This window comes from Frieseomelitta varia, unplaced genomic scaffold (genome assembly GCF_011392965.1).
Source record: "Frieseomelitta varia isolate USP_RPSP 00005682 unplaced genomic scaffold, Fvar_1.2 scaffold_736, whole genome shotgun sequence".
Lineage (NCBI taxonomy): Eukaryota > Metazoa > Arthropoda > Insecta > Hymenoptera > Apidae > Frieseomelitta > Frieseomelitta varia.
In genome coordinates this window covers 26,570-40,353 of record NW_025110519.1, presented here as the reverse complement: position 1 = coordinate 40,353, position 13,784 = coordinate 26,570, and the positions used below count along the sequence as shown (strand labels likewise).

Genomic DNA, 13,784 nt, shown 5'->3' with positions numbered 1-13,784 from the left:
TTCCGATTTGTTTCAATATATTAGACATTAGACTAAATCTCAATGGTTTTATCCAACTTTTTCTAAGATTAATTTTCACAGTTTTGTAGGTATATATTGTATCGACGATTTTGAAATAAATTGAAGGATAGTATAGTAAAACAATTTGATCATCTTCTAATTTATTTCAATGTCTTAGACACTAACTAACTGCATTAACCCTTAACGTTTAATCCAACTCTTTCTGAGATTAATTTTTACATATATAGATATATAAAACTATGAAAATTAATCTGAGAAAAATTGGATAAAAAACGTTGGAATATATATATATATATATATATATATTTCATTGACGAATTTGAAATAAACTGCAACACAACTTAAACAGAAAGAACTTTGAATTATTTCCAAGCGCTGGCTAGAGAAAGCTCGCCTAACGTGTTTAACGTTACGTACAATTTTAATCGAGAAGGTGAAAAACCTTTGTTACTTTTAATAATCCTGCTCCATTTTACATTGTTACAACGTAATTGTTACATTGCATGGTGTGTAATATTGATGAAACAGATTATACACGAAGGCAGTATAGAATAGAAAACAGAGATCCTGTATATATGTATTTATAATAGTATTGTAGCCTGTTGTGACGTCGTAAAGCATGTCTCGATACAAGACAAGAAAGAAAAAAAGGTGCCGATCATCATCGCGCCTTTCCAGCTCTCGTTAACTCACCGTGCGAGCAAAATGTACGTGTAGCATAGTGTACGTGCCGTTTAAATGGTAATTACGCGCGCGAATTAGTGGGACGAGTGAACGTGACGAGTCACGTGCCGACGAAAAGAAAAGTAAAACCACGCGTCCGTATTAGAAAGCGAGGGCATTCTCCATACGCGTTCACCCGCTGTTAGCGATGCAATTATGTCAAGTATATCTACGCGAGGATTATCCATCGGCGATAAGTTTCCTTCGGGGGAACGATGGTAGGTTGACGGAGGAATTATTCAAATTATTCAAATTAAGCGTTTGATCGTGCTTTCGTAATGATAGAACAGCCGTGTGACGTGTGCGAATCGAAACGAGGCTGATGACTTTGGAGAAAAATGTGTGCCAAGCCATCATAGTCGATAAGTGGTCATTAGTCACCAAGGAAAAATGATAATCGGATAGTAACTTTTAATGGGACTGACGCGTTCTGAAAATACCTTTGTGAAGACGTTGGCATACATTTTTGTGCTAATGAGAATAGTTTACTATATACTAATAGTTACTGTAGTATAGTATTTTACTAATATCAGTATTTTTATTTTATAGTTTACTACACTAATATTTACTGTGGTATAGTATTTTACTAATATTAGTATTTTTATTTTATAATTCACTATATTAATATTTACTGTGGTATAGTATTTTACTAATATTAGTATTTTTATTTTATAGTTTACTAGACTAATATTTAGTGTGGTATAGTATTTTACTAATATTAGTATTTTTATTTTATAGTTTACTAGACTAATATTTACTGTGGTATAGTATTTTACTAATACTAGTATTTTTATTTTATAGTTTACTATATTAATATTTACTGTAGTATAGTATTTTACTAATATTAGTATTTTTATTTTATAGTTTACTAGACTAATATTTACTGTGGTATAGTATTTTACTAATACTAGTATTTTTATTTTATAGTTTACTATATTAATATTTACTGTAGTATAGTATTTTACTAATATTAGTATTTTTATTTTATAGTTTACTAGACTAATATTTACTGTGGTATAGTATTTTACTAATACTAGTATTTTTATTTTATAGTTTACTAGACTAATATTTACTGTAGTGTAATATTTTACTAATATTAGTATAGTAAACTATACTAATATTAGTATAATAGTAGTATAGTATTTTACTATAGTACTATATTACTGTAGTATTTTATTAGAGCACTGTATTACTATAGTATTTTACTATAGTACTATATTACTATATTATTATAGTATTTTATCAGAGTACTATATTACTATATTACTATAGTACACTCGAACAGTATCTGCATCAATCAGTCAACTTTGCTCGACCTATAAAAAAATGTTTTCGCAGAATAAAAGGGAATTTTCCGTGGACGGAAATACTAGATTAATGGACCGTGGGTCTCGATCCCGACAACGCGAGATATTTTGCCTTTATTCGTCATCAACTTTCCTCGCTCGCGCATCATTTGAAATGTGCAAGAATCTGAACGTAACGGATTGCGCGGTCCATCGAGCTCGTACAACTCGCTCCAAATGCTTAAAATCGAGGACGGAATAATAAATTTTCGAGCAAGCAATTTCCAACTTTTATTACTTTTTCCAATAAAGAGATTGTACGATGTTTGCCACAGATTTGAATGAATCTCGTTTTCCGTTTCTCTACATTTATTTACGCTCTACAGTCTTTTCCAGAGGAAATTTTCGTTTGACAAAATTTTTGAACAAGATCGATCGTGAAGATCTCCCGCGAGAACAAGTTCAAATGCAGAAAACTGAAGATGGTGAACTTTCGTTTTTAATTTTTGCACCGACGCGTGTGAATTATGGAATATCTCTCATTTCATGGGAAATTTAAGGTGCAGCTACCAAGTCATCGAAGTCGCCAGTCATCCAGAAACTTTAGGCTTCGATGAGCTTGATAAAATGTCCCTCGTTCTTTGCGTGATGTTCGACGAGCCAGTGGCTTCTGATATATTTCCACGATATCTTCTCCTAGTTACGTGCTAGTTGTGGCGCTCATACGTAAAAGAAGTCTAAGTATAAACTGAACGAAATTATAGATATCAGAGTACAAGATTGCGCGTTGTACTCTTCTCTTTTTTCTTTTTTACATTCTCTTCTGCCAAGTGCTCTTCGCTTTTACCGAGTTTAAATTTAAACGTTTCGATACCCTAAGGTTCTCCAATTCCGGGAGGTTAACAGACTGAACTAATTCTCCATCGTGATCGAATTTTGCATAAGAGAGCAGAACGTCACGACAGACGTGTACAGGATAATAATGGAGGAATAATGAGTTCGTAAATTATTGTAACAGTGACGGCATACCGCAAAGATACTGCACGAGGTGCTCTCTCATCTTGTCTACTACTATATTTCCTTTCTTGCGTCAAATCACTCATCACCCGGACGAAAGTAATCGTTCGACGAATATTTATCGTCCATCTGTTCGAAATTTTCTGTCAGACTCCGCATGCAGGTGGAATTGTGCGTCATAGCACGTATACGCTTCCTCAAATACTAGTCACTTTTATAGTGAAATGAATATCGATTGCGTTGACTAGTTCATTATAAAATACCGTACATTAAATACTCATCGAAATTTGAAGCAATTAAAAGAGATGATCATTGACGATGTAACAAATAATAAATACTTTTTATATAACAAATAATAAATATCTTTTATATAACAAATAATAAATATCTTTTATATAATAAATAATAAATATCTTTTATATAACAAATAATAAATATCCTTACATTTTGTTAGAAGGTTCTTTCCATTGTCACGTTTTGGCCAAGGATTGTAATCCCTGGATAGAGGTAAATTTATACGTGAAACTTGAATTTTCAAGATCATGTTTTTTGCATATTTGAACATAATTTTTTTTATCAGTTACACGATGCGATAAAAAAATTAATATATTTATAGTTGTATGAAAGAAAAACTTGAAAAAGAATGACCTTGAAAGAAATATTCCTCCCAGTCATTGGCTTTTCGATACCATTCGATATTATGTTAGGCAAAAAATATTTTTTCGCATCGTCGCAATTCGAAAAGGTATTTAAGCCTTACTTAATATAAAACTAATATATATAATATAATATAATATTGTAATGTAATGTAATATAATATATATATTGTACCGTGAAACAAATAAACAATTAATTTAGAAAAATTAAGTAACTCATGCACGTGCCACGCGCGTCGAGAACTTTTTCTCCCAAAATTGCGATAGTTTCTCAGTTTTCAGTATATTTAAGTATAACTCGGGCAAAACAAATAATCAATTCATCACTTCTCAATAATTTCTATCCAGCGATAGACGGACTTCAAAAAGAAAAATATAGTGACGAATTATTGTATACGATTTTGGTCGCCCGTTATGGTCCGCAATCAGTTGTCAGCGCAAGTAGTTAACCTCTAACGCATGTCGAGAATCTTTTGTCCCAAAATTACAACATTTTCGCAGTTTTAAGTACATCTAAGTAGTAACCCAGGCAAAGTAAATAATAAATTCATCACTTCTCAATAATTTCTATCCAGCGATAGACGGACTTCAAAAAGAAAAATATAGTGACGAATTATTGTATACGATTTTGGTCGCCCGTCATGGTCCGCAATCAGTTATCAGCGCAAGTAGTTAACCTCTAACGCACGTCGAGAATCTTTTGTCCCAAAATTACATTTTCTCAGTTTTAAGTACATTTAAGTAGTAACCCAGGCAAAGTAAATAATAAATTCATCACTTCTCAATAATTTCTATCCAGCCATAACACACCGACGGACTTCAAAAAGAAAAATATAGCGACGAATTATTGTATACGATTTTGGTCGTTCGTTATGGTCTGCAATCAGTTGTCAGCGCAAGTAGTTAACCTCTAACGTACGTCGAGAATCTTTTGTCCCAAAATTACAACATTTTCTCAGTTTTAACTACATTTAAATAGTAACCCAGGCAAAGTAAATAATAAATTCATCACTTCTCAATAATTTCTATCCAGCGATAACACACCGACGGACTTCTAAAAGAGACGACGAATTATTGTATACGATTTTGGTCGCTCGTTATGGTCCGCAATCAGTTGCCAGCGCAAGTGGTTAACCACTTGCGCTGGAATGACGTGCCACGCACGTCGAGAACTTTTTGCCCCAAAATTGCAACATTTCCTCAGTATTAAGTATATTTAAGTATAATCCAGGCAAAGTAAATAACCAATTCATCACTTTTCAATAATTTCTATCCAGCGATAGCACACCGACCGAGTTCAGAGAGAAAAATAAAGCGACGAATTATTGTATACGATTTTGGTCGCTCGTTACGGTCCGCAATCAGTTGCCAGCGCAAGTGGTTAAACTTACATTCTTACCTAAGTTACTGGCCTTTTGACACCGTTTCGATGCTATGCTGGCCGACAAATATTATTTCCCTCGATTCGAAAATGCAGCCTCGCTTAAAACGGACCATTAACCGTACTAGGAGGGACGAAGTGGCCGGCATCGTGGCGATCGAAGGGGAAGAGGCAGAGGACAGGCGCGACGAAGGAACGCGGGCGCGCGTAGCAAGCGATACGTTATGTACGTACGTACGTACGCGCAGCGGGCGTCGCGGCACGCGATTTGCGCAAACGTCTTGATCGCTCGTGTACCAGGGTAACATCAGCACGAGGAGTGTGTCGGAGTCGCTTTGTTGCGTCGCCTCGCCTCGCCTCGTCGCGGGCCACGTGACCTCGCGGGCGACACACGCGTAAGTACGCGGCGCGGAGAGGCTAGGCGAGGTGAGAGACACGCGGGCGTGCGATCGTACGCGTGGTCGTCGGGCGCGCGATTTACGCGCCGTTCCACACCGGCGCAGCAGCGCGGCACCGTCAGCCACGTGCACGGCCGCCGGTCATCGATTTCGGCTGACGAAACTCGAGTCTCGCTCGAGTTCGGTGAATTTAACGCGCTCACGCGTCACCTCGCGTTATCCGCGGGTATTCAACCGTGCCACTGTCCCCGGTCGTCGTCGTGCAATTAATAAACGTGTAACGCGATAATTATGTTACGTGTCGTGTAATAATTACACGTAACGCGATAATTACACATATATATATATATACGTGATAATTGCATAATTATCGCACAGCTATCGATATTGATTAGCCGAGGATATTGTGAAGGGTAAAATTCGAGAGAACGTTCAAGTTAACAAAGCCTGAGGGAATGTAAACTGAGAGACACAAAGGGATTAATTAATACGAATTAATACAAAAGAATCTTGGGAACGAAGAGATTCACTCTTCATGTTCTGGTGGTAATTTCCAACGCTTTTTAAATGAATAATTGTCAAAAATTTGAAATTAAGATAATTAAAATAATTAAAATTCGTAAATTGGTATCCTGGTTCAAATTGCAACGCGTTTTACAATCGTTTATGCTCGTTCCCAGTGGATGGGCCAGGGTCCCTTCGAGAAGCGCGAGCGAATCTTTAAAGGTGGCGAAGAAAAGGCAGAAGAGGGAGGAGAGAACAACGGGTGGCGTGTCCCTGAACCCGATACTTTCGCCGCCATTGTGCGCCGCCGTTGCAAAAAGGATTTTTGCATCCGTGGCTGTAAGTTGCGCGAGGGTGCGCGCGCTATGCTTTAAAAGCCGGCCAATAAATTAATGTTACCAGGCGAGCAGGAAGCGAGGAGCGCCCGCTCTGTACACTTTTGCAAAAAACCTATTGTTAACATGCTACCCTGTTAAGTATGCAATAATGCCTCAACAATCTCACCTTGTTGTTTAACGATGATTTTGCAATGACCGCCGATTTGCAAAACTCGTTGCTTGACCCCGTCTTCGTCTGTGTTTGTGTGCGTGTGTGTAAGTGTGCGTTTGCAAACGCGGGTTTGGAAAGAAGAAAAGGGAGCGGTCTGCGACTCTTATCGTAAATTACTTCTTCTTAAGTGAAAGGTGTTCGTTTTCTTCTTTCTTTCATCGTTCTGTCGCCAATTTCTTCCTTCTCCTTTCCATCTTATGCCACTTCACTCGCCGTTGTTCTATTTTATTTTATTTTATTTTATTTTGTTTTATTTTATTTTATTCCCAAACGAGCCAAGAAAGTTCCTTTCTCTTCATAGTACCTTGGTCTCGGACCATGTAATGTTGTAACGTTGTTCTTGTTATTGCGCGCGATTTATTGTTGTAACCGCGAACGTTATTCGGGAACCGTTACCGCGAAATGAATGTAACCGCGTGTACGCGTGTAAAAAAAATTTCCTCGTTTCAGGTGTTTAACATTCATTCGCGCCTGTATAAAGCGACAGTCGAAACTACAAAAATCGTAGCGTCGAAGTTTCGTTCTATGTCTGTTGGGGAAACGAACAACGCAAATTGGGAATTTTAACGTATCCGTTACTGTAACATTTCACTCTGCTATCTTAATCTTCGTGGCAGATTAGGATAAGGAAACTTCACGTATCGTCGTAAATGTTTGGTAAAAATACCACATAGCGAAACACTTGCGACGGTATAAACTCCTCCACAGCGACGCGTGTCCGCCACGAATGGCGATTGGAATTCAACTTTTCACGCGCGGCATATTCCTCTCGTCTTTTGTCCGCGCTCGGAAGCGGACAGAGGCATCGGCGCGCTTATAAATAAGGCATAACCGTGAACGTAAACGAGCTTGGCCTCGCTCGTGCGCGTCTGCCCTCCATTTCTTGCGCGCATTTTAAAGGAGGGTGAAGGAGTTAACGGGGTTAACTCGCAACAGTTGGAGGGGAAAGGAATAATAACCACCATCATCATGAAGTAAATAAGTAAGTAAGTAAGTAGTCACTTGGGCGATACTTTTAGTCGGCTAACTAGGGCTGCATCCCCCATGTTTGTAGGCATCATGCTTAAGTGAACACGGCGGTCTCCCTCGGTGAAGCGTCTTCAATGGTTGAATCAAGGAACACTTTGGTCTTTTATTTGATATTAACGTACATGCTCGTGTAGTAGTATGCATTGACGATCACGGTCGTGGCTCCATTCATGTTCGTGCATAATCGCAATTATCATTAGGGGAGATGAGAATGGGGAAAAAAGGGCAAATTAAAAGAAGGGAAGTTTACTTTATAATTTTCCTAGTTTCTGTGTACTGTATTAAACTGGTCGATGGGAACTAGTCCTTTGACAAATGTTAACTGTTTCTTCTTTCTTGCTCAACCATTTTTAATTCACTTGTCAGAGATATTTGTACGATGAATGTGATCAATTGTCGTCGTAATCCTGTGATCCTGTGATCAATTGTCGTCGCAATTGTTGTCGACACACGGATTAGGAATGTTAACTCCTGTCGATTATATATCAACTTCTTCGGGGCTATTCAGTTTGGATTAACAACGTTCGCCGTATCTTTGCGACTTTACGGCCGTCGCTAATCCTTCCTCGAGGGAGGTTCAAATGTTTATTACTAATAAAACGAATTATCCAAGAGAGATTCTTCTCGTCTTCTTGCTAGGAGGATGCTATTTTAATGAACCTCTCGTGCCAAAGATTTATTTAAAGACTAGCGTTTAACGATTCTACGAAAATTCTTTCTTCACGCAAGATGTGAAATAAATTGGAATAAAATACGCGAGATTGAAAATTACGCGAATTACGATCGTCCTCTTGCTTTTTCTACGAGAAATACAATTGGCCAACGGATGGCAGATACATGTTTGCACGAGTGATACACTTGCGGCGCATTGCAGTATCTCCAGCCATCTTTATATTTTTTATCGTGCGTTGTAATCCGCCCCTTGCTTCCCCTCCGGTAACTAATTTTCGCGTTACTCCGCCGCAAGCGAAGAATGTCACGAGTAAACTTCACCATTTTGTTGCTCGGCCATAACGCGGTTTACCCTTCGAGGCTTACGAACTTCCCTCTTACGAGCGTTCTCTTCCACGAGTAGACGTGTTAGCCACACGGTGCATCACAGCAACTTATGTCGCAACTAAAGAAGCGAACGCGGCTAAAAGATTAAGAATCGTGACCGGTTAATGCGAGCCGTCGTGCGCCACGACGTTCGAGAATTTTCGATATTGGGCATCCGGGTTACGATGTATTTACAGCCACGCGGTCACGTAAAGTGACCATGGAAAATTATTTATTATGCGATAGAGACGGTTACCCGAGGAACGTGGACTGAGAATTGCATTGCGGTGAGAAAAGAAAAATGTTTAACTTCTCGTCTCCTATTTACAGATGTTGGAATATTTGCAGAGAAACTAGCGACAAAAGAAATGGCAAAGAAACTTGTAAATTCAACATGATAATAAAAATCTTGCCAATTACACGAGGGTGTTCCAGCTAAGTTTACCGTCAAGTATTTCCGTTGGTTTTGCAGATGTGAACAAATTTTATTGATAAAGTTGCTTAATACGGAAGGAACCATAATGTGGCTGTAATGAATTTCTTCACAAGTGTAAGAATTTAAAGATCACCTCTATTTTTTTTTTTTAACAGAGTAATACGTTCTTTTTTTCATCCATTAATCGACAGAAAAATGTATCAATTTCTGTGTGTCAGAAGATTGTTAGTTTAGGAGGTATTTTAACTACTAATTTTGTAAAATCTATGCACGAAAGACAAAGGATGATTATGAAGCTGCCTCGTCATTCATACGATAAATTTTACCGAAATTACAGTTAAAATATCCCTGTCTTCTAAACTAATCATTTTTCATTTATACACACAGGTTAATACTTTCTTTTTTATAGAAAACATTTTTTTTTATTTCGATTAACGAATGAACAATATTTAATCGTCCCATTTAGAAAGGTGGAAGTGAAACCTTGAGAACTTCGAAATCCCTTTGAATAACTCCCATTGATAAAAAAATTCTTCCGCGTCGCCAGAATATCAAGATAATTTGAGGCGGTTGAACTACAACAGAGTTGAGGAATCTTTCCCATTTCGTGTTTTTTCCATCTTTTCATCTCCATCAAAAATATCGACCAACAGACACGTCGAGAAATCTCTCGAGAGAACGTGCACGCTAGAAGAGATAGCGGATCCGTTGCTCGGGCGAGAAACGGGCGGTTTCAAGGTGCTGATTTATCGAGAACGCCATTTAAAGATGAAAGCTCAAACACCGTTTGAGAAAACGTGACTCGTTAATCGCTACCATCGCTGATTTTTCTTCGGCCAGTTATTAACGAGCCGAGCTGAATCGCGTGGCCAGGATATATCGTATACGTGTTGCGTCGATAGTTAAAAAAAAAAAAAAAAAAAAGAGATAGTTCGACGGAGACACGATTCGAGGAAGACACGGTCGAACGATTGATATTCTCGCGTGCTTGTTCAGCTGCGTCTTTTCAAACGCTCACGTTCGACGAGACTTCCCTCCAGAAGCTCAGATTTTTCAGACTTTGCTCCCCGACGATCGACAATGCTCGTCTTTTCTTTTCGCCTTGATTCTCCTCAGAGAACGATCGCATTCTCTTGTATGTTACCCACAATGTCCACCGATTTGCATAACACGCCAAGTCCTCGTTACCGAAACGACTGAATCGTCGCGAAAAAAAAGGGAACGACGAAGAATAAGTTTCTCGGTAGAAGAATAAAAGTGCGGGACCTCATGGGAATCTTGCAAATTTCGTGAAAATCCGGCCAACGGTCGGCTCGCGCCTAGAGCCATTATGTCTCTCACAATCAGTGTGGAGACTGGTTATTTTTACAGAAAGGAAGGAAAAGAGAAGGGTCGAAGACTAAACTTGCTAGCGGTTCACAATGCCGCTTACGCGATTCAAACAAAGGAAGAAACAGGGCGAGAGGAACGTTGACGAGCGCGTTAATTATGTATATCGTGATAAATTTAGCGAAAGACTTTAGTTTATTCATCCCAATGAAATCGACGATCCTTCGTTCGAATATGCTAACTTGAGAAATTATCGTGTCACACCGGTGCTTGCCGCCCGAACTTTTAACTCCGACTTCGAGAGATGAAAGTCTCTGGACCAAAGTCTCTCGAAGGAGGGGGGAGGGGGAGGAGGGGAGGGGGGGGGACGTTCGCGGGCGGCAATTAAGCAATGCTCGGTTCGTCGGTTACTTTTAATTGTTCTTAACGAGGCTAAACGTGGCCGTGGTCCACGTCACGGCGCATAACAATGAATAACGGTCGCGGTGAACGAGCCCGTTTACTTTGTTCCCTATTGTCACCGCCGACGACAATGCGAGGCCGACCACGCGAGGGCTTGGAATACGTATCATTGACGTGCGAAACTTCTGCGAGTAATTCCGCATAAATCCGACCCCGCCAGGATCCACCGTTTGTTTTGTAAACTGCAGATGTTTTTTTACGTAATACGTATACTCCTCTTTGGAGTATAAAGGAAACGGCTGGCATTTGTTTTTATATATTATGATTAGTACACGGGCCGTTTTTCTTGAATATGGTACAAGTGTCTCAGATAATTGAGATTTAAGGGTCTGCGTTTGAATTGACTATAATAATAAAGTAACTGTATAATTAAAAATATTATAAAAAAATAATATAAAATAACTATAATTAAAAGTATTTAATTTAACAGACGTTGATAAATTCGAGCGACGTTTTCAAAACACTGTAAACACGTTAAATTTCACTGTGTTATGATAATTATTAAAATTGTTATAAGAAAATAAGAAGATTTCTATTAGCTGTAAATGAACTTATACCACTTTCGATGATAATTCGAATTTTGAAAAACATGAACAATTTCAAATTTACATTTTGATTGAAGTAGGCTTCTCTGAAGTATATTTCTTTTGTAGAAAAGATAATGATTAAAATGAGTTGAATGACATTTAACAGTTGAATTCCTCTTCGAAGGAATTTACAGCATTGACTTTGTTATCATAAATGTAAAACGAAGACGACATCATCACATCCGTGTGACCGAAACTAGTCTTAATTCATTTTTCAAAAATTGAACTTGCACCACTTTCAGAAAACATGCTCATACGTTGGTAGAAATTGGAACGTTGCTTATGAACGGTGACTAATAATAATAATGTATGAAATTATGCCATTAACTTTATAATTGAATTTCAAATTGCGAAACAGATTTTAGAAAGTGAAATTATTCGATTAGTTCAGTCGAATGTGACAGAATAACTTATCGTTATTCTCTTATTTTCTACTTACATGCATCTATCAAATATTTTCACTCGTATACTTATATAATAATGTAACATTTGATTTTCTACATTACGTTTTTTTTCCCTAATATCGACGCAAATTGAGTGGATATTAAGAAGTTGATGTTTTTACTAATATCTTTTTGATTAGTATTCTGAGTAATATTATTAATTACAATCCTTGTAATTGCTCCACTTTATGATTGAAAAATTCCAATATAAGCTGCACTTGAACTACTGTTTTATACCGATATTTCTGTACATAAAGTACAAAACGAATCACATTCTATTCAATTGTACCACCCTGTATAACGTTGTAACGTTTCATTTGTTTTTATAATAATTATAAAAATAATAAATTTTTATAATAATTCAATATAAATAATAAATATAAATTTTTATAATAATTCACGTTATTTAAACAAAGATATACAAAATGTAACGCAATCAGTGTACGGTGGGGGCAAGGACCACCTGTCAACGAGCCAGCAGCGTGAAGTTGGTCGCGACTCGATACGAACTTCGCGGCGAACTTCGGCGTGGAATTTGAAAAAGTGCACCTCACTCACCGTCAACTCGGCATTTCGTCCGGCGTCGTTCGAATGTCGCCGATGGAAACCGGTCACACTCGAGAATATCGTCGACACGATCATACGGCCACTGGTGTTTCACTGGTCACCTTTGGATCGGATATCAGAGTGCCGGGAAACCATAAACATCGCGTGATCACCACGATAGGAAAAGTTTGAAAACAGCTCGACACCGGGACTGTCACTTCGACGATTAACGCGCGTCCCCGTCACCGTGTTCGTCCCGATTTTCAACGCTTTGACGTTTCGTTAATTTAGGTCGAAAGAATTTATTTACCGACGTGTTTACCAAAACGAATAATACACTTGGATCAGCGAACAAACTGCGAAACACACCTGACCAATGGTCGAACGATACTGAGCGAGGTGGTACTCGCAAATCCCCTACCATACTTCCGTCACCCCCTCCCCTCGTGCACTGCTCAAGTCGTCAAGTAAGCAACGTTTGGCGGTTTTCTATGAAAAAGCAAACATTCCTGACCTTAGTTTGGGGGCGAAAATTGCAACAAATGAATTATTGATGTCTCTCTTGCGATCGAAATACTCTCACGTTTGCGAAAAGTTGATGCGACCTAAGGTTTGTGAATTATTGAAAGCTAGCGTTTCTAATAGGTTATATTATTAGAAGGATATATTATTTTTCTAGGAATTATAACAATTGACAGTTGGTAGGATTTAAATGGTTGAACACAGTAAGCGACAGTTGACAGGATGTTATAGTAGCTCTTTGTGCTTTTTCGTTTGTGTATCACCTATGCGTGAATATAACAATATGATGATATACGTATGTGACACGTGTGAAAGATGTATTATATTATACCCGCGTGTATACACGAAAGAATGTGCAACATAAGCTGGTAATGTTCCAACTTCCACCAGTTCAGCCATGTTCCTGGCGTAAAATGAAATTCTAAAAAGAAACGAATAAAAGAAGAGGAAAAGGAAGAGCCGGAGTGAATAACACGTTAGACAGAATATAAATAACGCGTTAAAGGAAACAAAGGGAGCTTTATACAAAAACAATGTGCGATTTAACACGCCGTGAAGAAGCTTCGTAAGAGTTAAATACACCGTGAAAGAGTGAAATACGACAAAACACGCAAAGGAAAGTAATCGTCGCATAGACGTGTCAGTTAGAAAGAAATAATAATTATAATTACAGATAAAAAAGAAAACATTCATCTTGGAGAATATAAAATCGTAGAATAGAAACAACGTTTCAAAGAGAAGCGAGACTACTCCGTGTGTACTCGAAGTTCAACACACCGTGAACAATCGTGTACCTTGTAAGAGTAAAACTCACGGAGCTTGGTAATCACAGGACGTATAAATGCGGCAATAAGTAT

General features: G+C 38.1%; 1 protein-coding gene across 3 annotated transcripts in view; it reads right to left on the bottom strand.

Moving 5' to 3' along the window:
* LOC122535546 overlaps positions 1-13,784 on the bottom strand; it is a 53,120-nt gene that overhangs the window by 31,919 nt on the left and 7,417 nt on the right. Inside the window, exon 1 of one of the 3 annotated variants that reach the window (XM_043667183.1) lies at positions 12,418-12,732. The exons of 1 other annotated variant lie outside the window; for it this stretch is intronic. In XM_043667183.1, the coding sequence (XP_043523118.1) occupies positions 12,418-12,501 (84 nt within the window). In that variant the 5' untranslated portion in view covers positions 12,502-12,732. Of the gene's footprint in view, positions 1-12,417; positions 12,733-13,784 lie in introns of those variants that run through there. One more of the 3 variants, XM_043667182.1, reaches the window with a different exon arrangement.